Source organism: Alligator sinensis, unplaced genomic scaffold (genome assembly GCF_000455745.1).
Source record: "Alligator sinensis unplaced genomic scaffold, ASM45574v1 scaffold193_1, whole genome shotgun sequence".
Taxonomy (NCBI): domain Eukaryota; kingdom Metazoa; phylum Chordata; order Crocodylia; family Alligatoridae; genus Alligator; species Alligator sinensis.
This window is the reverse complement of record NW_005842199.1, coordinates 1,354,857-1,381,646: the sequence shown is the minus strand read 5'-3', so window position 1 is coordinate 1,381,646 and position 26,790 is coordinate 1,354,857. Positions and strand designations below refer to the sequence as shown.

The window sequence follows — 26,790 nt, the reverse complement described above, 5'->3', positions numbered from 1 at the left end:
CACATTTCTAATATTACAGAAAGAGTAATACGCTCATTTAAGGGTATATAATTTTGAACTCAAGTTCCTAACAGAAAAACTATTTTAGTTTTTCAGGTTGTTGGTTTTTTTTAATAAAGTTGGCTTGTTCTTTTTCTTCTTTATTAGCAATTATGATTCCAGTGGGATAACAAAGGCAGTAGCATCGTACCCTCCCTTCCATTTGTCTTGCTTATCTTAGAAGACTAAAAATCTTCTTATCGCTGTGTGTGTCACGGAGATGAGAATGAATAACCTGTTCCAAAAGTCCCAAGTCCTGGTAGACCTGACAAGGTTCATTTACCTGAAGCTCATAGGCCACTTACTTACCAAGTACAGTGCCATTATTAATCACTAAGGACTAGTGGGATAAAGAAAATAACATGGCAAGGGTTAAACAGCTAATGCTTGACTCCTAAACTAATATCTTCTGGGAGGATTTTCAGAACAGCTGAGGGAAAGTACAAGGACTGTGCCAAATCTAGCTTGTCTGCAGGTTTCTTGGTCTCTGGGGAGCAGTATGCTCTTTCAAAACAATGGACATAAAAACAACATTTGAAAAACAGAGAACCCCAGAGAGAAGAATGATGAGATGGAAACCTACTTAAAGAATATATTGTGTCTTTTTATGGGGCTTCTAGGCTTCAAAGCATTGTGTTTTGATTGTCTGTTTATCCTGAGAGTAATGTTTTTTCACTTCCCCTCTCCCCGCTTCCTAGCGTCTTCATGGTCATGTGGTACATAGAGCAGGGGTGGACAATTATTTCAGCTGAAGGGCCACTTAATGAGTTTTGGTGAGTTGTTGAGGACTGCACACATGAAATCTTTCAGAAGATATTATTTTAGCAAGTTATAGATAAAAAACAAATCATATACTAAAAATCAAACACCTTCTGTAGCATATTTTAATTTTATGTCAAAAAATATTTTTTGTTCTGATTTATGATTTTCTTGAGTAGCCTGTACAAAGCCACTTGCATACAAGCTCCAAATGAAGTCTTACACACTTGTATATTGTGTGGAGGAGTGGTGTGGGGGATGCAGGGAGGTGGATGTGTGCATGTGTGCTAGGTGCCTGCATGTGTGCCAGATGTGTGCACCTGCCTGCATGCTAGGTGTCGAGAGCAAGATGGAGCGGGGCAGGGGGGCAGGAGACGTATGCAGCACAGCTTCCCCAGGCAGTGCGGTACAGTTGCAGTGCATACCCCATCCGGCCTGTGCTGCCCCCACATGTGACTGAGCCCTGCCTGCTCCTGCCCGAGGCAGCCCATACTGCACTCCTGCTTATGCCTGCCCCTGACCCCGGCCAGCGTGCACAGCTTCCCAGCAGGGCTGCTCCCAGTACAGCTGCAGCCACCCGGGTACTGCTCAGCTCACCCCATCTCCAGCAACCCCTCCTCTTCCTTCTTCTGCCCCTGCTGCACCACTCCAGGGAGGTGGGGAAGCAATGGCCAGGCAGCTCCTGCCCCAGTGTGTGGGGCTCCATCTCCCAGTTGCCTTCCACCCACTACTCCCACAGGTAGCTACTCATCGCACTGAACAGGCAAAATGGGTGGAAGGCAGCCAGGAGCTGGTGCTGGAGCCCCTACCTACCCACTGGGGCAAGAGCTTCCCCTGAGCCCAGAGCAGTGCAACAGGGGCAGAAGGAGAAGGAGGAGCCAATGGAGATGGGGAGAGCCAAGTAGTACCTGCAGCCACACTGGGAGCAGCCCTGCTGAGAAGCTGTGCATGCTGGCCAGGAACTGTCTAGTGGGCACAGGCAGAAGCACAGCACGGACAGGTCTCGGCCCCATGCAGAGTGCCACAGGGGCAGCTGTGGGCTGGATCCAATCAGTTAGCAGGCCGGATCCAGCCCATGAGCCTACCCCTGACACAGTCCCATTGTCAGTTTACCCCCATGTATTTTCCAGCAACAGCTTTCAAAAGGGTCATTTGGGTAGCAGGCAAAATTTCCACCGGCCAAAAGATAACCTCAGTTTTTGGTTCTGAAGCCCCATCCATGGCTGGATGATGCAGCATCTGAATCTACTCCTGAGCTGCTTAAAAGCATGTTTTTATTACATTTACTGCAAATACTGGCAGCAAGTACTTCATCAATCTTCCCCCCAACCCCAATTCACATTAGGTTTTTATCATTTGACAGATGTTTTTATCAGGAAGGTTTTAAAACCTGTTACAGAGATGCTGTTGTTCTGTTTTACTGAAGAAATTTGTTTGCTGTTGCACCTAATCTCTCCTACACGAGCATGATTTTCACCTATTTCACCATGAAGATCACTTACCTTTTTATCTCATTGTTACTGTAAAAAAGAAACAAAGGCCTTTGGAAATCCCTTTCTGTCTCTCTCTAACATCACTTTAACAAAATAAAGGATGTTTATTGAGAATATAGAATTATTAGATCTCACATAATTTTCAAACCATTTTGCCAGTATTGTTATAACTTTATGGTTTCTCATGTGAGAGAAAGATAATTGGCATCCAACATCATTTCCATATAAATACCAACATCTGTGCAGCTTCCGTTTACCTTCTCAGCTTCACAAACAAGTTGTTTACCATTTGTAATTGTAATTCATGAACAGGATTTCACAAAAGGCTGAAAGTAATTTTAGAAAAAATGAGACTGTTTATCCAGCAAAAGATTTTATCATCACAAGAGCACTTTGGAAGCAAACAACCTACAACTCTCTTACTAGCCTTTGTATTGTGTAATGTATACTGCTGAATTTCTAGAGTGCTAATTAGTCCAAGATAGACTACTTTGCTGTTGACTATGTTGAACAAATTAGAGATCCCACTGTGACGAACTGAATAGAAACAATGTTCAAATAACTGGATTTAAATCTAGAAAACCATGATGTAATTACTTCAATGACAGGACTACCAGCTGTTTATAGATCTTTAAATCCTCATAATGAACAGCCTTGTGATCTTAGTGTACACAAGCACTTTTAGAGGATTTTTTTTAAATTCACAAGAACACTTTTTTTATACCCTCCATTTTCCTTTCCTTTTGGGAAAGTTTGTTTTGGTAAAAATGACAGTATAGGGAATCATAAAGTTGCCATCCACCCTCAAAAGAGATACCTGCTAGTTTCCCTTGATTTATGTCTATATGCAGCAGTTAGATCCTGTATCTTCAAGAGTACTGTGGAAGCAGGTGTGTAGAACACCTGAACTGTGCTCAAAGTGACTGAAAATAGAGGTTGGGGGATTTTATTATTATTATTATTATTATTGTTAGCTTAAGAAATACTATGTGAACTTGATTATAGTTTAGATTATGGGGGAAGTGGTGGATGGCAATGAGCAGATTTGCACTAAAAAACCCCCATAAACAACCAATCACACAGCAAAATACATCCTCACTGTCCTCAGGTGTCACAGGCAGCTAATTAAAAGTTTGCAGCCAGCTGCCTATCTTCATTTGTATATTAGACTAGTTGTTCCCAGTCTCAGATTTGTTCTTAGTCAATATTCATAGCTAGTAATAGTGTCACTCATACTGTTGGCATTTGGCCATAAGTCTGAGGCTGACCGTGATGAAAAAAAGATTAGCTTACACTTGCATAAATGTAATTAAGAACAGGAATGACCTATTCTTATTACTGTTAATGTGTATTATGGTAGGGCCTAAAACCAACCAAGTCCCGTTGTACCCCAATACCCCATTGTATTATGTAGTACACACCCACAGTCCATGCCACAAAGGGCTTAAATCTAAATGGACAAGGCAGGCACAAGGCTGGGGCAAACATACAAGCAAAGCAGCCACTGTAGTGGCAGCAAATGGTATGTTATTCCTCAAATTTGAGGTATGTACATGTTAAGTTTGTAGGAATCACCTAAACAGAAAGAAAAAAAGGAAGCAAAAGGATTTGAGAATGGGGCAGGGGAGAAATGGCTAAGGGACAGGTATGGAGTGAAATGAAGTGACAAGACAGAGTAAGGGGAAAGGAGGGTTGGAATAAACAGCCAATCAGCACAGGGCAGAACTTGTAGAAAGTTCCACAAATGTCTAAAAGCCCAAACTCAGAAAGATGATGGTGAAGCTGTTCCAGGGTAGCCCTCTGTAGCATCAGTCTTCAGCTTGAGGATGGCCCCTAGGGATGACCCTGCAGTGGCCTCACCAGCATATTTCCAAGCTTGGAGCATGTGGGAGAGCAGGTAGACAGGGAATGCCTGAGCAGGACATGCTGCCAGTGCAGTGTAGACATGGGCTTAGACTCCCTTCATTACATTAGGATTTGTTTTGACTAGGATAGAAGATATTAAAACAATCTAAGTGTAGAATGGAATAAGCAGTGTAGGCTAGACTTCAACGAGCAGTGTAGCTGGCCAAGTTGAAATTTAAGCAGTAATCTATTAAATAACCACTGCTTTGTTTACAAGGGACTTGTCGAGCGGATTAGTTAACTTGTTTTACTAACATGCTCTTACAGTGCTCTCAAATCATAGTCAAGCTAAAGTTTTAGATCCCTTTGCTTGCATTCATTGACACAGTATCCAGTTTCTTACCCATCACCTCTGTATTATTCTGGACTAAACAGCACAGGGACAAATTCTTCCCTTGGGATGGGTATCCCTAGGTAAAATTCAGCTACATACGTTTGTTTTGTATTAAGGATTCATTATATTTTTAAAGTGGGTTACTGAGTTTAAAAATGTGGTAGCCCCAGTATCTGTACGTACCTAAAAATATCTCTGCTTTTATTATCAATGGGCAGCGTAGCATTACAGTGCCAAGCATTACAAAGCAACCCCTGAATCAGTGAACATCTGTCGGACTCCTATGTTTAAATTTAAGTGACAGAGAAGTCTGAGACTATAATCATTTATACTGGGGCTAAGCTTTTCAGTGACTGGTAACATACAGTGTAGAAACATATTCTAATTATAAAAATATTTTATGGTTCCCATTCACATACACTCTTATCCTTTGTCATTGAAAAAGGCCATTTTCATCAGCAATGTGGTCTCAGACGGCTGATAAGCCTGACTTTTGCCTAGAATATAGAGTTACAGACTCAATAGATATTTCTCAATATTGTAGACTGGGAGAGATGATCCTTATGCTGAACCTTTTTTGTAGACACTTGTGCTCTGCATCCTTGATAGGTTTTTCTCTGAAAGCCAGTTCCATCATCATAAACAAATGCACCAGGTCTTACGTTCGTGAAATTTCTATTCCCAGCTTTGACTGTAAATACTACATTGATACAGGGTTGTTTAAAAACAGTTCTTGTATCTTTTTAGTTGCTGATTGTCTGATTATCTATCTCAAGGCAAAGATCTTTGTGAGTGATATCTTTCATTGGACCAATTGCATGGCTGGGATAAAGTTACACAAGCTTTCAAGTGCAAAGCATATTTATCAAGTTTACATTTTACGTGGTGGATTTCAATTTCTTTCATGTTTTTTAGTGTTGGAGTAATAATATCTGCCACAGCACAGTTTTCCAGAAAGGATTTAAGGGGGAACTGGTTATCAAGCATCCAAACTATCTTAGTTGTGACTTTATAATCAGAGGACCCATTTTTGGTATATTTGCTGGCTGAAGGCCATTAGCACTTGGGATCCTGTCTTGGCATCTTAGCTGTATTAGTTTTCTCCTCCAGTTTAGATGAAAATAGTTTGACTTGATGTCTGTAGATTGTCTACAACTCTTAGGCATAAAGTAAGGAGGTCAGGACAACTGCCTTACACACATTCAATTTTTGTGAAGTCGTCATGGAATGCCCTCCAGGGGTGCTTTCTTGGGACCACTGTGGTCTTGTCTGGTTTCTGAGAGGGTCTCATGAAGCCTGCCCAGGAGTGGCTTCTAAAGCAGGGGTGGCTAATCTGTGGCACAGATACTAGGGCTGTGCAAAGCTTCGGTCCCTGATTTGATTCACCAAATCTCCGAATCTGAATCAAATCAGGAGACTGTTTAATCTCTCCAAATTGAATCAGAACCCTCCAAATTGATTTGGAGAGATTTGGAAAGATTTGGTGATTCAGATATACACAGCTTTAAATGTTTTTTCTACATACTTCAAGGTACCAGGCAGCTCATGAATGCTGAGATGGTGGGGCAGATAGAGCATCCCACAGGAATGTGGGGGGCTCCCCAGTGCGCTCAGCAGCAGACCTGGAAGTGGACCAGAAGCACTTCCACTCCACTTCCAGGTCTGCCAGGAAGTGCAGTGCCCCCCCCCCATGTCCCCTGGCTCAACAACTGGTACCTCCTGGGTCTGGGGGACACCTGGGGATCCCCCATGACCAATCACATAGCTGGGAGGGCCCCCAGCATGCTTGGTGTCAGAACCGGAAGTGGACTGAAAGTATTTCTGGTCCACTTCTGGGTTTGCTGCTGAACATGCACCCCCACCCTCGATAGTCTATCCACCCCACCATCACAGCATTCCTGAGCTGTTCTTGCTACCTCAAGGTATGTAGAAAAAACATTTAAAGCTGTGTCTATGGCCAAATTGCTGATTCTCTAAATCAGCCTCAAATCTTCAGATTTGGATATGAGTTGGGGACAGTGATCCGAATCAACAAATTAAATCACTGTCCCCGAATCCAAATCAAATATGGCCTATTTCACGCACCCCTAACAGATACCACAAGTGACATGAGCAGCCTCTGTGCATGACATGCAGCAGACTGGGGAGGGGACAGTGAACAGTTGCATATAGGGCAGGGAACAGAAAGTGGAGCAGGAAATCATGCAGAGAGCAGAGGTGACTGAGCACAACGCAGAACAATAGTTTGGGCAGGGGTATATGGCAGGGAACAGAAAGCAAAGCAGCAGATCAGGCAGGGGAAGGAGATGGAAATGGCACTTGGGGAGGGTTTGATGCTAATTTCTGACATGGTTGCTAGAAAGGTTGTCCCCCACTGTTCTAGAGCAAGGAGAGTGCCCAGGCTCCTTTCCTTTCTGAGACTCTGGCCTTTTAGTCTCTCACTTTCCTGGGACTCCATGGCTCTGAATCAAGGAGCTAGCATCTAGTTCTGCTCTTGAAAGAGGGACTTTGCTTCTTACTCTGGAGGCCCAGGACAACTCAAAGTATCAAGAAGTAAAGCAGACTTCAGTAAAGGCATTTACTGGAGCAAAGGCTACCCATCCAGAGGTTCTCTGCCCCCCTCCAAAGAGTAAAGCTGTTCCTGTTCCAAATCCATCCCACAGAGCCTAGAGCACCCCCAAAAATACTCAGCTGTTCCTTTTTCAAAACTCTCCAGGCTCCCTAAACTCCCAAGCTGCCAAACAAGTCTCTGAACCCAGGTTCCCTTGGAACCCTTTGTTCCTCAAGCACCCTTCCTTTTTGTTGCTGCTGTCTGGGATTAAACAGCTTTATTGATTCATAGATTCATAGATGCTAGGGTCAGAAGGGACCTCAATGGATCATCGAGTCTGACTTCCTGCCCATGGCAGGAAAAAGTGCTGGGGTCATGTGACCCCAGCCAGGTGCTTGTCCAGTCTTCTCTTAAAGATCCCCAAAGTAGGGAAGAGCACCACCTCCCTTGGAAGCTTGTTCCAGATTCTGGCAACCCTAACCATGAAGAAGTTCTTTCTGATGTCCAACCTAAATCTACTCTCTATCAGCTTGTGGCTGTTGTTCTTGGTTATTCCAAGGGTACTCTGGTAAACAGAGCATCGCCTATTCCCTGCTGCCCCCCACTGGTGAATTTGTATACTGCCACAAGTTTCCCCCCACAGCCTTCTCTCGCAAAGGCTGAAAAGGTTCAGGCCCCTCAGCCTTTCCTCATAGGGCCTTCCCTGAAGGCCTCTAACCATATGAATGATTGTGGCTGTTGTTCTTGGTTATTCCAAGGGTACTCTGGTAAACAGAGCATCGCCTATTCCCTGCTGCCCCCCACTGGTGAATTTGTATACTGCCACAAGTTTCCCCCCACAGCCTTCTCTCGCAAAGGCTGAAAAGGTTCAGGCCCCTCAGCCTTTCCTCATAGGGCCTTCCCTGAAGGCCTCTAACCATATGAATGACCATCCTCTGGACCCTCTCAAGGTTGTCCACATCCCTCTAGAATTCATAGATTAATAGATGCTAGGGTCAGAAGGGACCTCAACAAATCATCGAGTCTTGTGGCGGGCCAGTAGGGGGTGCTCCTGCATTGAGCCACCCCCCTCACTGCGCCCAACCACCTTCCAAGCTCTGAGTGCCACCCTGGGGGCACCTCACATCTGGCCAACCCCCTTCCTGAAGCACACCTGCTAGCCTGGGGGTAGAGCTGCTACCACGCAGGGATGGACTTGATTCTGGCTCTGTGCCCCCTGGGAAACACAGGCCTAGTATCCCTTGATGGGACTTGACTCACTTCAAGAACTTGGGATACTTCCCTCAGTCGGAAGTGCAAGTAGCGGTCTCCCTTAGTCAGCCGAACCAAGGGGACCCCAAGGCATAATCTAGACCCGCTCCCAATAAGTCTCTCATGCTAGGTACAAAGGAGAACTTTATTGGTTACAAGGAGTAGGGTTGGAATAGGGTACAGAGTTGAGTAGTATCAGAGAAATCCCATAGAGCAAACAGGGTGGCTGCTTTAGCCTTTCATCATGCATCTGAGTTACTGCAAGCTATATATTTAGTTAGATCTCAGGTAGCTTACTCACAAGTATCATCCAGAGGCTGGTGGAGATTCCCCCTGGAGGTAGGCAGTTCCTTGATCATGAGTTTTGAGAGCGAGAGCAAGTTTCAGATAGTCCAGCTGCTCCCTTTCTCTGAGTTTTCCTCATAGCTGCTGCCTCCCTTCCTCCTGGGCAGTCCTTAAATTATATAGCTCTTATGACCTCATTTACCTGGTCCAATGGAGGCCAGCACCTGTTGGCTGTCAGTCAACCAATTTGAAATTCATCACTGGTTGCTGGGCAGACTGGCAGTCTCTAGCCCACCAGGGTGCCCAAGACCCTCACCCAGGTCTGTGATGCCAGTCATGTAGGCAGACGAAGAAAGTTTCCCCCTCCCTCAGGAATATATCCAGCTCAGGTTACCTAAAGAGATAGGGTAAGGTGTGTATCCTCTGCTGGGCCCATCCTAACCAAATTGTCACAGAGCAGAGTTTTTGAGGAGAAACAGAGTTGGCCTTCTGCCACAAGTCCAACCACCTGCCTAGGCAGGAAAGAGTTCTGGGGTCAGACAACCCCAGCCAGATGCCTATCCAGTCTTCTCTTAAACACCCGCAAGGTAGGGGAGAGCACCACCTTCCTTGGAAGCCCATTCCAAATATTGGCCACCCTTACTGTGAAGAAGTTTTTCCTGATATCTAGCCTAAATTTGCTCTCTGTCAGTCTATTACCATTGTTCCTTGTTACCCCAAGAGGCGCCCTGGTGAACAGAGCATCTCTGATCCCTTGCTGCAGTCCCCTAATGAATTTGTAGGTGGCCACAAGATCGCCTCTCAGCCTTCTCTTGCAGAGACTGAAGAGGTCCAGGTTCCTCAGCCTCTCCTCATAGGGCTTGTCCTGTAAGCCCCTAACCATACGAGAGGCCCTCCTCTGGACCCTTTTGAGTCTATCAACATGCTTCTTGAAGTACTGTGCCCAAAACTGGACACAGTACTCCAACTGCGGTCTGACCAGTGCCACATAGAGGGGAAGTATCACCTCCTTGGTTCTATTTGTCATGCATCTGCTGATGCATGATAAAGTGTGGTCAACTTTTTCTGATGATTTCATCACACTAATGGCTCATGTTCATCTTGGAGTCCACTATGACTCTCAGATCCCTTTCCACGTCTATGCTGCTGAGGGGTCACTTCCTAGCCAACAGCTGTGCTGGATATTTTTGCACCCTAGGTGCAGCACTCTGCACTTGTCCTTGTTGTACTGCATCCTATTGTGTACTGTCCACTTTTCTAACCTGTTCAGATCTGCCTGCAGTCATTCTCTACACTCCAGAGTGTGCACTTCACCCCACAATTTAGTATTGTCTGCAAACTTGGATAGATTCCACTTCACATCCACATCCAAGTCACCGATGAAGATATTGAAGAGTACAGGTCCAAGGACTGAACCCTGAAGAACTCCACTGCCCACTTCCTTCCAGGTCGATACCGACCCGTCTACGACCACTCTCTGGGTACGACCGCTAAGCCAATTTGCCACCCACCGGACCATGTAAACATCTATGTCACAGCCTCTTAATTTATGAGAATGGGATAAGTTACTGTATCAAAGGCCTTGCTAAAATCCAAGAAAACGACATCTAAGAATTTTGCAACCTTGTCATAAAACAAAACCAGATTGGTCAGGCATGATCTTCCTGCTATGAATCCATGCTGTTTTCCCTGCTACATTATTTTTCTCACTGGACTGTCATAACTATGATCCTTCATGACCTTTCCAAGGATGGAGGTGAGACTGACTGGCCTATAATTACTTCCTCCCCTTCTTGAAAATAGGGACCACATTGTCCTTCTTCCAGTCCTCCAGGACCTGATCTGAGCACTGCAAGCGCTCAAACAGCCGTGCCAGTGGTTCTGCTATGACACCAGCCAATTCCTTCAGTACCCTCGGATGGAGCTCATCCGGGCCTGCTGACTTGAACACATCCAGTCCATCCAAGTGATTCGGCATCAAGTCAGCATCGACAGTTGGTGGGCTGGTGTCCCCCTCTGATGCCCTTTCTGGTGACCATGAATCTGCAGCTCCCCTACCAGGTCCTCCCCTGTAGCCAACACCAAGTCCATTAAGGAATTCCCCCTAATGGGACTGTATACTTCCTGTGTTGTGTGAACAGTTGGATTTGGCTGACTGCTCTTCCCAGCAGATGTCAGGGTACTTTAGGTCCCCCATGACAACCATGTCCCTAGCCCATACAGCCTCTGAGAGCTGCCTCAAGAATTCCAAGTCTAGCTTTTCCTCTTGGTCTGGTGGTCTGTAGCAGACCCTCACCACTAAGTCCCTTTCTCCTCGGCCTCCAGGTATCCTAACCCACAATGCTTCAACTTTCTCCTCCTCTGATCCCATTTTGATTAGGATAGATGTATAATACTCCTTTATATAGAGAGCAACCCTGCTCCCTTTCCTCCTTACTCTGTCCCTTCTGTGCAACCTGTAGCCCTCAATGTATACCACCCAGTCATGGGTGGGGTCCCACCAGGTTTCCGTTAGCCCCACTAAATCAAAGTTATTGTCTGTAAGCAGAGTGTGAGTTCTTTCTGCTTGTTTCCAATGCTCCGAGCATTAGTATAGAGGCACTTGAGACCTCCAAACTGTGCCTTTGGTGCACCCCTGTTCTGATGCCCAAAGGGCCCCTTGGTACTTACCTGGGGTATATTGCTGCATATCTTGCAGTTTGTAGGTTCTAGACTCTCTCCATCTCCTGTGGAGAATTGGACACAGTACTCCGGCTGAGGCCTGACCAGTGGCACATACAGGGGAAGCACCACCTCCCTGGACCTGTTCATGGTGTATCTACTAATGCATAACAAAGTACAGTTAGCTCTGTTAATTACTTCATCACATTGATGACTTATATTCATCTTGGAGTTGACAACAACTCCGAAATCTCTTTCTGCTGCTGTGCTGCTGAAAAGGTCATCCCCAAGCCAATAGGTATCTGGTGATTCCCTCTCCCTAGGTGCAGCACCTTGCACTTGTCTTTGCTAAACTGCACCCTTTTGTTCTCTGCCCACTTCTCTAACCTGTCCAGGTCCACCTGGATTCAGTTTCTTCCCATCAGTATGTTTACTTTGCCCCATAGTTTGGTATCATCTGTGAATGCTTTCCACACCCTCATCCAGGTCACTGAGGAAGATATTGAACAGCACTGGCCCAAGAACTGAGCTTTGCCACTGCCTACATCTTTCCAGGTTGATACCAACCCATCCACCACCACTCGCTGGGTATGACCCTTAAGCCAATTTGCCACCCACATGACTGGATAATCGTCTATGGCACAGCTATTCAATTTGTTTATGCGAATAGGATGGGAGACCATGTTGAAGGCCTTCTTAAAGTCCAAGTAGATGATATCTACCTTAACTCCTGCATCTAAGCATTTAGTGACCTGGTCATAGAAAGAAACAAGGTTAGTCAGGCAGGATCTACTTGCTATGAACCCGTGCTGGTTGCCCTTCAGCATTATATTATCTGCTGGCCTCCTACAAATGTGATCCTTGATATTTTTTTCAAGGGGTTTCCCAAGGATAGAGGTGAGACTAACCGGTCTATCATTATCTGGATCCTCCTTCCTCCCCTTCTTGAAAATAGGGACCTCATCAGCCCTTTCCCAGTCCTCTGGCTCACCTGAGCACCACGAATGCTCAAACAGTCATGCCAGTGGCTCTGCTATGACACTGGCTAATTCTTTCAGCACCCTTGGATGGAGCTTATCTGGTCCTGGTGATTTAAACACATCCAGCCCCTCCAAGTGTCTCTTTACTAGGTCAACACTGACAGTTGGTGGGCTGGTGTTCCTCCTACTTCTGTCAGTAATGTATTTGGGAGATTTGTCTAGATCCGTGTTCAAGAATAGAGAGGCAAAAAACCCATTGAGGAGCTCTGCTTTATCCCTCCTATCTGTTATCAAATGCCCTAATCTACCCTGTAGGGGTCCTATGCTGCCCTGTGCTTTCTTTTTGCTTCCTACATACCTGAAGAAGGACTTTTTGTTGTCTTTAATTTTTGTCGTCAGCCTGAGTTCTAATGCTGCTTTGGCCTTCCTAACTGATTCCCTGCAAGTGCGACTTAAGGAAGTATACTTCTCCTTGGTAGCTACCCTCTGCTTCCACAGCCTGTATGCCCTTTTATTTTGCCCTGCAGGCAAAAAATGCTTTCTATCAATCCTGGTTATAATATGATTATCTATATCAATATCAAGGAAAACAACTAGAAATGTGGCAGTAAATAAAACACTAGATTATGTGGGCATGAAGATGTGGGTGCTCCTGCCCACTAGATACTGTGGGTATCTAGTGGGCAGATAGTGGGTATCTGTGTCCAACTCCTGGCCTTTAGACAGCCTCCAACATTGTCCAACTCAGCATCAGAAGCAAACTCCCCACTGATCAACAGGGACTCAGCCTTGCCTCAGCAATAAATGTAAGACCTGTCAACTCTATTGCCAAAACAATCAACACTCCCCACAATAAACCATCATAATCTACAGATCATGTACAAGACTATCCCAGGATGTGGTATACCTCATCCAGTGCACCAAATGTCCTCATGGTAACTATGTGGATGAAACCAGACAAAATTACACACCAGAAGAAATGATCTCTGAGAAAATAAAGGACAGAGACACTAGAAAACAGACAGGAGAACATTTTTTTCACAGCTAATCACTCCCTGCCTGACCACACAGCTGTCATGCTCAAGGGGAATTTACAAAAAAAATCTTGAAAAGATGAGCCTGGGAACATAAATTCATTAGCCTTTTGGACATTAGAATCAGGGACTTACCATACATAGTGACTTCATGGTCCATTATAATCTACCTAATATTCACTAATCTCTGCACTTCTCAAGTGATAATCACCCTCCTGAACAATCCTGCTTTCCACTTAAAAGGTTTTTACTACAATTTTTTATCTTTTGGCTACCTGATATCATGTTTTTATGTATCTTATATCCTATTTTTATTTGCATACAGAGTTTTCTACAGGCCATTTTTCCATTTGCTATTTAGCTTTGCTGTGCCTGCTTCTCTTGCAGAGACTGAGGAAGCATACTGTGGTACCCGAAAGCTTGTCTAAATCTATCCCAACCATGCAGTTGGTCCAATGAAAGACATCACCCAAAAAAACTTTTGCCTCTCTCATATTTCCTGGACCACCACAATTACAACATTACTTCAACACTGCCTTTCTTTACACTTAGGGTGATGACATATGTGTAGCTTCTTGCTGTAACTAACGGCACTTCACAGCTCTGGTGCTGTCAGAACAGAAGGGGGGAAAGGGACGGGAGGGAGCTTGGCTGGGGTTTACCCAGACTGCACTGGAGGATGGGGTGGGTGGATTGGAGCCCCCCGCCTCAGGAGGGCTCCAATCCACCAGCCTCACCCTCCAGCACAGGGTGGGCAAGCCCCAGACAAACTCCCTCCCCTCCCCTCTGCCCCTCCCATTCTGAAGACAGCACCAACGGCAGGGCTAAACTATATTAGCCCAGCTGTGCTCCTGGCACACAGAGACAGATGATAATGAAGGTGCTCCTTTTTGTAGTGTCTTCATCTGAACCCTCATGTAATGATAGTTCAAACTGTTCCACAATTAGACACTTTTAAAGTGCTCTGTAGCTGTGCTCTTCTGGAAGGGCACAACTGTAGAGCACTTTCAAGGGACTGATCACATGATAAATGAAACTTTTGTCCACACCCTTAGTGCTGTGTTGGGGATTTTTATCTAGCCAATTATCAATTTTTTGCTCTTGTTGGTCAGAAATGTCATTGCCTATATTATATTGACCTCTCTAATGAGATCACTGTCACTTGTGGTAGGCTAACCAGCTTGGGTATAAATCAGGCAATTTTTAAGGCACCTTTTCCACACCTTTCCTTAATCTACAAAGGTGAATATAGTAATCCTAAAAAGGGTGGCTGAATCATCCAAACTCCACCATGCTATAATTCAGTGAAGAGCAACCATTTTCTCTCAGTCACCTAAATATAGATTTGCAGTAAAAGCTCCCTATGTGTGAAGCATCTGTTGTTTCACTTCTTGCTTACTTCCACAGAACTTCAAAAGGATATGGCAGAATGAGACTTCATATATCTGCGTAAGAACTGGATTATAATGAGGAAGCTTTGCACTGAGTCATCCTTGTTTTCTTTGCCTTGATCATCATGACTTTGATCATCATGTCAAGATAGTGTCAAGACAAATGAAAGATGGGCAGTAGTGATGCATACGTACTGACGACCTAAGCATTCTACAAAAGTCTGCTACCATATCTTCTTGCTAGAATAATTGACATTTCTGTTAGGTCTGCTTTATCTGCCAGGGTAGATTTGTGCACTAAATTAGGAAATGAATGTCTCTCTTTAACCCAAGGATGTTCATCGAGGGGTAACCTACCACATTTGGCCCTAGAGCTGACTAAGTTGCCTGGGGATGTGGCCACTGCCACTACTTGGAGCCAGGGGTGAGAGCTGGTGACAAACAACAGAGACTAGTGCTGAGTCCATCCATAGGATATGGTTGATGCCTATTGCTACTTCTATGTAAGTTGAAGGCATATATTTCTACTAAAAGGCAGAACATACCCTATGGTTCATTTTGTCACTTTTTTCAGTGCCTGAAAGATTTATTTGTAGGTGGGAAAGCAGGGGACCCATTCGCCCTCTTCTCATGCCTAAGTGGTGTGTTCTTTACTTAAATATTTAACAGCCTCCCAGCCAGGGAATATATTTTTCTTTTCATCCATTTCTGGGATAAGCATTAGCATTTGTTAAATATATATTAGGATGATGATCTGTTTACCTTGGTTTGCAACTTTAAGACCTTGGTGTGGTATCTTCACCCTGCTCAGGGAATGTCACAAATAAATCACTGCTGTACATGGCATTGTTATAAATACGAGAAGCTCAGCAGACTTGCAGGATTTGAATAAAACATGAATGAAGTGTTTCATATTTGCATTTTTTTTCCTGTGGAACATCTCACCAGAAACCTTGCATGCCTGTCAAACTTTGAACTCACTGCTATTTCCTCCCTTAGAATATTTTTCACTTACAAAAATCAAAGCTATGAATTTGATACTGAATTTTCATAATCTTAAAATGTAATTTAGAAGGTTGGTTATTATCATCCTGGAGCATTGTCTGTTTTATGCCTTACTTTGAACTTAGCTCAGTGGGAATGTTAGTTCAGGTCTTTGGTGGGCTAATATAATTCTCTTTGTGGTGGCCCTCTTGAAGAGCTGGAGTGGCAGACTTTCACTTGGAAATGTATTTTGCTGCTTAGATGTTAACAAAGATTAACTACTTTTCACATATTATTTTTACTCTGTAATGTGCACCTGTTTCTCATTTCCTTTTGAAATTACTTTAAGGTCCTCCTGTTGTATAGTCCTTCAAGACTTACCTTATTTGAATGGCCTTGTTTTATTTATTTTCTCAAGGACTGCCCTGAGAGTTAGCTGTGAGATGCTACATGAAAGGGTATGTCATTGTTTGCCTGTGGTGTTGCACTGTAAGTCTTATGTCACTGTACTCTTATACAATCGACACTTTCATAAGTAAGGTAGATTGCTTTTTCTCTTCCAGGGCTGGTCCTTAAGGATTTTCCTCATGACCTTCTTTTACTTCTTTCTTCAAAAATCTCTATTATGATTGCCTATCTTTTCCAACAAGGTTGTTGGCTGTCACTGTTCTGATGCCCATCCAGATAGCTCCTATGTTACGTGGACAGGATTACTTTAAAGAAATAGGCCGTGTGTAGATGAAATGAGGGGCATGTGTGCACAATACTTTAAAACGGCTTAAATACTTTTGCTCCACTTTAATGGTGTTGGTGTTTGCATGTGTCAGTGGCATAGCGTGCAGTAATTCTAGCTGCTGTAGCAAATTCTGGAGCGTAATGTGCCTTAAATGACTTAGGCTGCAGAAAACTAAAACTCCTTTGAGGAGTTTTAGTTTGCTGCCCTACAGCTGTGAAGCAAAGCACTGGGCTCCACGCAACTCAGGGGCTCTGCAGGAAGCCCGTGCAGGCAGCCTGGCAGCAGACTGGGAAGGAAGGCTCCACCCAAGAAAAAAAAAAAGCAGTGAATTTGCCCCCCCCGGGAGCCGGCCTGCCTGCCTGAGCTGCGCAGGGGCTTGGTGCTTCCCTCCATGACTGCAGTGCTCCCCGGGACCACCCAATCTGGGTGCCTGCAGCCAGGTCCTGCCTAAAAGGGTGCCACTGCTGCTGCAGAGGGAAGCACCAACCCCCACCACACACACATACAGCCCAGGGACCACTCTGCCCGCCGGCAGCTCACCCTGCCCTCCCTGCCATTGGAAAGGGAAGTAAGTGCACAGGTATGTGCATGACACTGGGGTTTATGTGGCCCTAAATTGAAGTTGTGTTTTTAAAAACCCACTGCTTCAATTTAGGGCCCCCATTTCATCTACACATGCCCATAGAGATCATGTGCTTCAGCAGTAGCCCTGTTTGCTGACTCTTTAGTAATTCTCTATGATTTTACCAATGAAAGCCCCATTGTCACAGCGGCTTATGGAAAAAAATGAAAATTAGCCTACTGTCATAGGTCTGCAGGCCAAAGCACAGTCCTCTCTCATTTGTTCCCAGCATTATGACCAGAGGCACTGGACAGCAGTAAATTCATCCGGCATACCTCCTCCTGTTGCTCCTACCACCACATTCCCTCTTTGTAAAAAGAGCCCACGCCCTTAGGACCTTAAAGAAATTATCGTCTTCCTACTGCTTGAGGTTGCAAACAGAACCTTAACTTCCATACCCTACTCCCTACTGTTGTTGGCCTTGCTTCTTTTACAGAAGCAGGCTGGCAACAGTTGTTCTCTGCCTTTGGTCTAACCTCCCATGTCAAGCACCATCCCCTCTGCTTATTCTTAGCTTGGACTGGATGTGACACTGGAGCAGAAGCTGGATTAGATGCATCGTCAACAGGAATCTCCAACCTAACCTCATCCTCCAGCTGTTGGAGATTTTCCCTCTGAGATGTGGCATTCCCCTTGACTCCACCCTGTGAAAGCTACCTCGAGAATTCACTTGTTTCCTAGGTGTTGAAGCCAACAATGCAATTGTCTGAATTGCACAGTAGGGCGGGGAGCCCAAGCGCAGCTCCTGGCAGCAGGGTGACTAGTTTAGAGCCAGCTGACATTTCTTCACTGTGTTCCAGGGGTGGAAACATGGAGTGAAATGTCCCCAGATTTCTAGCTGAATGTGTTACTAGCAGCTTTTTATTACAAAAAGCAAAAAGCCTTAAGTGATTCTTTTTTCCCAGCTGTGAGAAAACCACCAGTCTCCAGATAGTATAGATATTTCAGCAAACATTAATCTTGATGAGTAGGGAGACTGTAAACAGGTTATTTATCCTGCTAGCTTCTGCAGAAGATTTTGCTCCCGCATGAGCTCCTCAGCCAGTTCTCCAAAGCAAAATTCAGTAAGCAAACAAACACAAAATCTTCTGTCCCCTTCCAGAAGCTAGGAGAAGAGACACTTTTTGCTCTGGCCCCAGCACAGCAGCCTAGCTTCTCCTTGCAACAAGTTATTCTCTTTACAGCTTGCTTCCTCTGCCCCTTTGCTTTCTCTTCCAGGAGCTGTTAAAGCTCAGTAGAAGGCACCTTCTTCAGCCAAATGCCCCCATAGCTGAGCTTTCTGAACAGGGCTGATAGCCCCATCTGATACCGTCATGAGGGCAAATGCTCTGTGCACCCCAATGATGCACGGAGGATCACTGCCCCCAGTAAATCATATAGTAAGCTAATAACTAGTGCTTGCTTCAACCCCAGCTTGTTTAGAGCTGAAGGGCCCAGCCTAGAACACCTGAGGAACGTGGGGCATTTTCTCCACCAGCCTCAGTCTCACTTCTCCCTGGCCAGATCCTGCTCTGCACAGGAACGTGAAGGGAACACTCCTAGAACTGGCCTTCATGCTGTGTGATGATGTGAATCCTCTGCATATGTGATTCCCAACCTCACTTCCATGCAGCCATAAGGGAGAGGGCCCGAATTTGCTGCATGCTGTTAAGTTTTTGGCCTCCATTTGGGTTCTTTAAACCACTCCAGCAGTGCAGAGGGTCTGTAAAACGGGCATAACCAGACTCCACATGATTACCATGTGACATGCTGCAAGTTAGGGGTGTGTGATTTAGAGAAAAGGAGAGTAGCTGACTTGGATTTTGGTGAACTCTACTTGCCAGAATGGCTTCTTGTGGCCTTAGAGAGATGAACAAAGTTTGGAGCAGCCAGCTCTGAGAGCTGTGAGGTGTGCTGAGAGCAAACTGGCTTTGATTAATTATGCAGCCTCAAATCCCGGATCCTGTGCCAAGCTCATCTTGATCAGACCAGAGAATCTGGGCCCATATGCTCAATAGTAGAAGTATCGAAGTGTCTCTCTGTCTCTGAGATGTTAACGGATACATTTTAATCAACAGGAAAAAGACAAAAAATAAAGGAAAATGATTCAGTTAAGTCAAATATGTCTTAACCATTACTTTTTAGCAGTAGCGTAACTAAGGGGCAGCAGCCCTGGGCACCCAGGTGGGGACACAAAAATAGCAGCTGCCAGCTAAACATGCCCTTGTCCAGAGCGCAGAGCTGTCCTGTTATGCCTCTTTTAAGTTTTCCTCATCCTATTCATTATAAAAACTCTGCTAGTTCAGGGTAGAAACTGCTGCCTCTAGTACTCTCTGTTTTATCTTGGAGATATGTGAATGACACTGCATTTAAAGGAAAACCCACTTTTTCATAAGAAATATAGTAAGCTAAGTGCAAGTTTGCTGCTGGGTGCGACTCCTTTAAGAGGTTCTGTTCTGTTTGGTTGCTAGGGGCAACTCTTATAAATATCAGTGAAACACATGTGGCATCTGGAAACAGAACCTGAAGAGGGAAGGTCTGTATGTCGGGCAGTGGATGTTAGATCTGCTCTGAATTGACATCTGTACTGAGTAGCTGTTGAACTTACTATCCATATTTATTTATTAATCCTGAATTTTCCGTCTCTTATTTGCAGTGAGATGATAGGAAGGAGCATATATGATTTTTACTATGAAACATATAAAGTCTTCCAAATGTTTTTACTGTACAAGGGTATGAAGGCATATGTACATAGATTTATTTATGACAAATACACCTTTGATTACAAATTACAGTGAATAATACATAGGGCCACTAGAGCTTTCTTCCTAAAGTCCACCAGACCTACTCTGCTTACATTGCTGATGGTGTCCTGACCTAGTCTGGGACAGTAGTTTTACACGTACCAGGGACCAATCAGTATTTCAAGGTAAATTGGACTGTGGGTGCTGGGTAATAATGTATGCATACAAGGAAGGCAGAACATAACGCTGGCATCAACAGCAAAACAGGGAAGATAGAGGGGGAAAGTCTGGGTTAAATGATCTAAAGTAATAAATAATTACAATGATATATATGCTCCAGGTATTTCCCATACTTCTGGCCTTTGCGAGCTGCCACATGGGACCAAGAGGGATTCCCCCCCCCTGCTACATATGGAGTTGGTGGGGGGGAGGTTGTTTTGTTTTATTTTAAAGGCCTTCCTCTAAACCATTGGGTGTTCACTGCAGCCAAAACTGGGGATTTTGCCTGGGGTGTGTCAGTGCTCTTGTTGGGACCTAAACCCAGAAGTTCTTGGCTAAAGGGTTGTGCCCCATCAGTCAGAGTTGGACTGATTGCCGTTTGGGGGGTCAGGAAGGAATTTTACACCATAGTCAGATTGATATGGACTGTGGGGGGGTCTCTGCCTTCCTCTGTAGCAGGGGTGAGAACACGGCCCTCTTCCTCGGATCTCTCAAGTATATTTTAACAACCTTGCAGCAGCAGGACATTGGCTCTTGTGGTCCCCCTGCTATTCCTGTGGCAGGTTAGGGTGTTGTGTCTTGCAGTTTTGTCAGGGCTGACTGCACAGTTTTTTCTAATAAGTTAAGCAATGGGTTTGTATAGGATGGTTGGATACAGATGATCCTGCCTCAGGCAGGCGGTTGAACTAATTGACCTCTGAAGGTCCCTTCCAGCCCTACATCTCTATGATTCTCTATGGTACTATAATATTGAATTACAAAAGTATTCTTTTTCAGGAAAAATATTAAAATTACCTGCCATCTAATGCAACACAATAGCCATTTTGATCCTTAACCAACCAGAGCCTGGACCTGATTCTTCACTGTCTGAAAGCTTGGGAAATTAATTATACTTTTGTATAAAACTCCATCAAATAAAATCCTCTGGGCCAGAACTGTCACTGGAATCAATATATGCCCAGCTGAGGATCTGACCCACTGTACATAGTTGTAATTAACTACGCAAGATGCAAGACAGTTGACAATGGCAGAAAAGAATCCAAGAGAAAATAGCTTCCCCCCCATGCAGCGCTAATCATCAGCTGGTTCCTGGCCTGAATAACATTGCTGTATGTGACAGTGACAGAAGTTATATGCATTTAAAATAAATGGGCTGTGTAATGAGGTTGGTGGCAATGGGTCTTATCCATTCCTCCCACTCTAAAGGGCAGCTTAAGGGCCTGGTAGCTCCAGGGATGTTTCCACTGGCTTCAAAGAGACTTTGATCAGGCCCTGCATCCATAATAGTTTAGTAAGCATAACACTGTGTAAGTGAAATTAGGGAAAATGCTACTCTTGTCATTTCAATAAAGCCCTCTAAATACAGTTTCTTCAATTAATTCTATTTTCCTTTTGCTAGATAACCTGTTTAAACCAAAGGAAAGATTCATTTCGGAGAAGGAGATGCATATGAGATCTAAAAGGTACAGAGTGTTTTGGTTTAGCATTCACTGGGATTCCTTGGTACCTAACAAAGGCACAGCATTTCCTATTTATCTTCATCATCTATGATCTTTGATATGTCATACTGTTTGCCCTGCTTGTGCATGTTGCACACATCTGTTTTTTAAAACTGCACACAGCTTTCCTATGACTCAGTCTCAACTGTGCTTTGGGAAGAGTATGGATCTGCATTATCTGAGAGAAGCACTGAAGTGGGCTGGATCATACTCTATTTATTTGGTGCCTTTGTGCACCCTGCTGTTTCACTTTGCTTGTGGCTCTGAAAAAAACATTAATGTTGCTGCTATATGTGACTTAGCTGGAGTCTAACCTGAAGCCATGTTACAAAAGGATAAATATTAAAGTTTTTCAAGGGCTTGAACAGAATAGGCCTGGGTTTAAGTACCTAGCAGTACAATTCAGGCATCTAATAGATGCAGTAGGGTTTGATCCAGAGCATCCTTGGACTCTGATTTGCACAGGGAAAAGGAAAACAGACATTTCATTATGCCCCTTCATGGAGTGCAGCCTCCGAGCCATTTCTTCTTCCTTGTCAGGGTAGGTCATGTTTTTGCTTCTTCCCATCTTTTTTATGTGGCAACACAAGCAAGAAGCAGTCCTGTAGTTATGGCACGTTTCTGCACAACTATGCTTGGAGGTAGGTTGAGGTGCTCTTTCTGCATTTAAAAAGTCCATAATGGTCTAGTTGCTTCTCACCTATCTTACCATCTTTAGCAATGTACTAAATGTTTTTTTTCAAGCCTGTTTACTAATAGACATTTGTGTATAATAGTGTGTATGTTGTAGCCCTCAAAATATAGTAATAGTTCCATCTCTGTAATAAGTAATTTTTCTTCTTGCAGTCTCACCCATATTAGGTCCAAGGTCCAAAAGTGCAATAAGGTTTGCACTGTCAAATATTCCTTGGGGCTCTTATCTGGCAGTCTGCTTTCTCCATCTTCTGTCATACTTATTATTATTATTCTACATTTTTCCTTGTTAACATTATAAGTTATTTTCTTATATAACCATTAAAGGGAGCATGGACTCTTTTCTCCAGACATAAAAATGTGTTTCTGCAGAGCAGTATAGGCCAGAATTTCCAAATGTGATTTTCAAACATGCCCTTACCTTCTAGGCATCCATTCTGAGGTATTTCAAATGTTCAGAAAGTGCTAGGCAGCAACCCTCTGGCACATCCTAGCAACAATGATAAAATATTAGACACTTGGGTATCTGATCCTCCATAGGTTTTGCACCTTATTTAGTTGACAACAGTGCTATGTGTCTTCAATGCAATTTCCCCCTGTAAAGAAGTACAATTGCACAATCTGTCCCATTGTCCTTGTTAAAGAACAGAAAATCTGTTGATAGCATACAAGCCAGAATGGGTTGCTGTCTGGGTTGTGTATTGCAAAATAGGATAGAAAAAGTAAAACCTTATAGCCACTAAAGTAATCAGATCAGTGTACATGTGATTCAGATCAGAATGCACACAAAGAGCAGGACCATTCAGTAAGAAGGTGCTATTTTATTACAGAGAGCCTAATCCTGTTCCTTTTTCAGTCAGGAGTCATTGTTTATTGACTTTGATAGGAAAAGGATCAGCCATAAAGTTTCTTTTGTTATAGTAACCAAGACCAGCAGTTATATTAAGGTTTGACAGAATTTCTTTTTGCATAAAAGGGACCTGATGAGGGGACCTGAAGATCTCATCAGTGAGAAAATCTTACCAGTCAATAGAGTTATAATGTTGTTTTTCTTATATTTTTGAAAAACCTGTACCGTTGTTGTTGGAATTCATATTGTGATATATCTACTCTGAGCCTCCAGATTCAATTGCCCAAAAAGCTTATCGGCCAGATTCTGATCTCACTTACGTTGCTGTAAACCCAGATTAACTCCACTGTGCTCACTGAAATTCCTCCAGAATTGCACAGATGGAACTGAGATAAACTAACTCTTTGTGTGTTTTAATCATTTCAAAATAAAGAATCTTTTCTAACAGGTCAAAATCTTTTGCTGCGATACCAACATTTTTGCTAATAGATATCTGTGTGAAATCTAATTCAGATATTTATAAATGTATAACAATACCAGACATTGCCTGGAAGATATTTTAACTGTTGAAAATTAAGTTAGTAGTGACATTATAGAATGGTATATTAAAACTTTTGTTTTCTGAATTTATTCCAGGATTTATAATAACTTGCCTGAAGTAAAAAAGAAACAAGAAGAAAAACAGAAACGGGTGATCATACAGAGTAACAGACTACGGGTTGAGATTTTCAAAAAGGTAATGGTTTCACTAGGAATATGTATAATTTGCTTAAAACTTTTATCTACTGTATGAAGAGACTGCCTCTGGCTGCATACACCCTAAGAAAATCCACTTACGTATCTCTTTTACATAGTTCTATAGTTACTGTTATAGTCTCAGAATATCCCGCAAGTTTTAATCTGTTTATCCTTACAACACTCCTGTGAGGTAGAAAAGTGTTGTTTATCCCAATTGTACAGAGCAGGAACTGAAGCAAAGCCCTGATCTACAGAGTGACTTGGCTATCATGATGTTCAGTATTGCTGAACCTAACCTTTAGCTGCCTGGTCCCTGTAGCAGAATTGACACTCCACCTAGGCTCCTTTTGCAATGGCAAGAGTTAAAGGCCTCAGAATGGAAACCACAAAAGTGACAGTGAGTGGACAGCCATCTGAGCTATGACATCCTTGGCACATCTACATGAGATGCTTCACTGCAGAGTAGACTCATCTATCGTGCAGTACTGGGTCACCATGTAACTGTGCTCAGCAGCCACTGCACAATAAATTATGCTAATGTGGGGTTCTCAATACCTGTAAATATAGGTAATAGATTCACTGGACATTAGTTACTGCACAGTACTGCTTATGTAGACCCGGACAGGGAGCAAATTTGCTCCCAGTCAGCCACACCAGCAAGGGGCCATGGGGAACAAAGGAGTTCTCTGTCCCCAGTCCTGGCACTGCTCAGCTCCTGGCTTCCCCTTACTGCGTGGGGAAGCCCTGCTGGGCACCGGGCTTGCTGGCAGCTGTGTCCCAATCTGCACAGGACCAGGAGAGCTCTGGCAGCTGTAGTAGCAGCTATCTCCCAACCCCATGCATATCAGGACCCCTCCCAATGTGCACGGAGCCAGCAGACAGCTGCCCCTGGGCAGGGACATGCAGGCAGTGGATCATGGCTCTGCCTTGGCTTTAGGCCGGGGGCGGGCAATTATTTTGGGTGATGGGCCGCTTACTGAGTTTTGGCAAGCCATCGAGGGCCGCATGACAGGCAGCCAGGGGCAGATAAATATTAATCTTCTAAATTTTGGGGGGGCCTGTGGGCCAGATAGAATGACCTGGCACATTTTGCCCACCCCGGCTCTAGACTATGCTGTCACTGCCGCAAGATCCTGGCCCTGGAGCAACTTCCCACCCAGCCACACACCCTGCTGGCACTGCTGGGGCCAACCTCCATGGAAACCCTGGCCCCACACTGTCAAGGCCCTGCTGTTGTTGAGATCTCCATGGAAACCAGCCTCAGCAATACAGGCAAGGGCTGCTGGGAAAGGGAGTCTGGCTGCTGGCTGGATCTGCCATTTTGCCCACCCCTGAACTAGTGACTCTTTACCATTTATTTGTAGGAACAAAGGTGTAGCAAGGCATACCTTAGAGTACACATTCATGTCTCCATGCAGGACACAGTAGTTTGAAGCGTCGACTGGAATAAATGAAAACAGTGAACAGGTGCAATAAAGACTGCGTGCATCTGTTCCAGGGGGCTATTTTAGGAGCAGTGGGTTAAAGACAACATTAGAAACACTACACTGTTTGTGGAAAGTACCGCCTCTGGACACTGGGCAATGTGAGAACCTGAGAAAGGATGTTAGAGTGGACAAAGCATCTAGTTGGATCTTTCCATTTTCTACCAATTCATTTTGTCGTTAGAGTCTTTCAAACCTGAGGTCACAAGACTTTTATGATGAGAATTTATTCACTCTTTGCATTTCTCAGTCCTCCCCCCCCCCACCTTGCACATACATGCACATATACTTTCAGCAAACCTAGAAAATTTTTTGATTGAAAAATGAGTGACTGAAGCTAGTAGGTTAAAATGGAAGGAGTTAATACAATCTAAACTACTGTGGTCATTGCCGCTTATGCAGCAATGTCCAGATTATGTATCTGAATTATGATTTAAGGATTAATTTTTGTTTTTCTCCTCTAGCAACTACTGGAACAGCTTCTTCAAAGAAATACAGAGTAACAAAGGATTCTTTTGCTGCTCACAGTAACTGGACCTCAAGTGACTTTGACTATTAGATAAGCCATAACATTTTATCTTAATTACCTGGATATATTTTTCTTACCTTTTACCTCTCTACATAAAGAAAGATAATTTGTGCTTCAGTAGAAAATTCTGAAAGAAACTTCCAGATTATTGAAAAAAAATCAGAAATTGAGGAAAACTGGTTTGGTATCATCCTATGGTCAGCTTACTCAGGGGAAAAAAAGAGAGTTTGTTTTGCAATATTGGATTATAATGGAATTTATTTTCATATTTTTAAATAGTTTTTTAGCACTAGAACTGGGTTTATAATATCTAGGACACTTATTTCTCCAAAGTATTTTACTCATTGATTCTCTGTGAGTAACATGATGGAAGTAAAGAAAATTATTTGTTATGTTTAGAAACTAGTTCAGATAGCATTGCTACATAATCCTAGCAGCAGCAGCTTTAAAGTAATGATTAACATACCAAAAGGGACCTATATTTTGGTCCTCTAAAATAGTCTTTTCCTGTTTATATAGTGAACCTGAATAGCAGGTTCACCTGTTAGGGAGCAACATTTAGAACCTACAATAATAACATTTATTTTACATGTTTTTCACTGTAACATATAATTTTGCTTGACTTCTGTGAGCATAAGGTGTTTATGTGATGGCATATTAAGTGGTGCTGACCCATGCAGAGACTTCTACAAAGGAATATGTTGGTATAGAGATTGTATAATTAAAATCCTCTATAATGTTTCATTCAAAAATATTTAAATTTGTATTTGTACATTTTGGAAATAAAAACAACTAGTTTACATACCAAATAGAATAAAATATAATATTACTCTAAATATTATATTTCTGTGTTATGTTTAATTACAAACCAATAATGTCAAACCATTGTGCAAGTTATACCTTTGTATCAATTAAAAGCCTTCATTTTGCCATAAATCTTATTTTGAAATACAGTAAAATCCCTGTTATCTGGGCAGATTATGTGGAGGGGGGAAGGGCTGGCAGTGGCTGCACGTGGAGTGGGGGGCCG

The 26,790-nt window shown here is 43.6% G+C and overlaps 1 protein-coding gene across 1 annotated transcript in view; it reads left to right on the top strand.

Annotated features, from left to right (window-relative positions):
- The window catches only part of CUNH10orf90 (chromosome unknown C10orf90 homolog), a 145,849-nt gene extending 119,892 nt beyond the window's left edge, over positions 1-25,957 (top strand). Inside the window, exons 7-9 of the mRNA XM_025207564.1 lie at positions 21,367-21,430; positions 23,646-23,745; positions 25,696-25,957. Coding sequence (XP_025063349.1) covers positions 21,367-21,430; positions 23,646-23,745; positions 25,696-25,734 — 203 coding nt within the window. The 3' untranslated portion in view covers positions 25,735-25,957. The remainder of the gene's footprint in view (positions 1-21,366; positions 21,431-23,645; positions 23,746-25,695) is intronic.
- Positions 25,958-26,790: the final 833 nt, after the last annotated feature.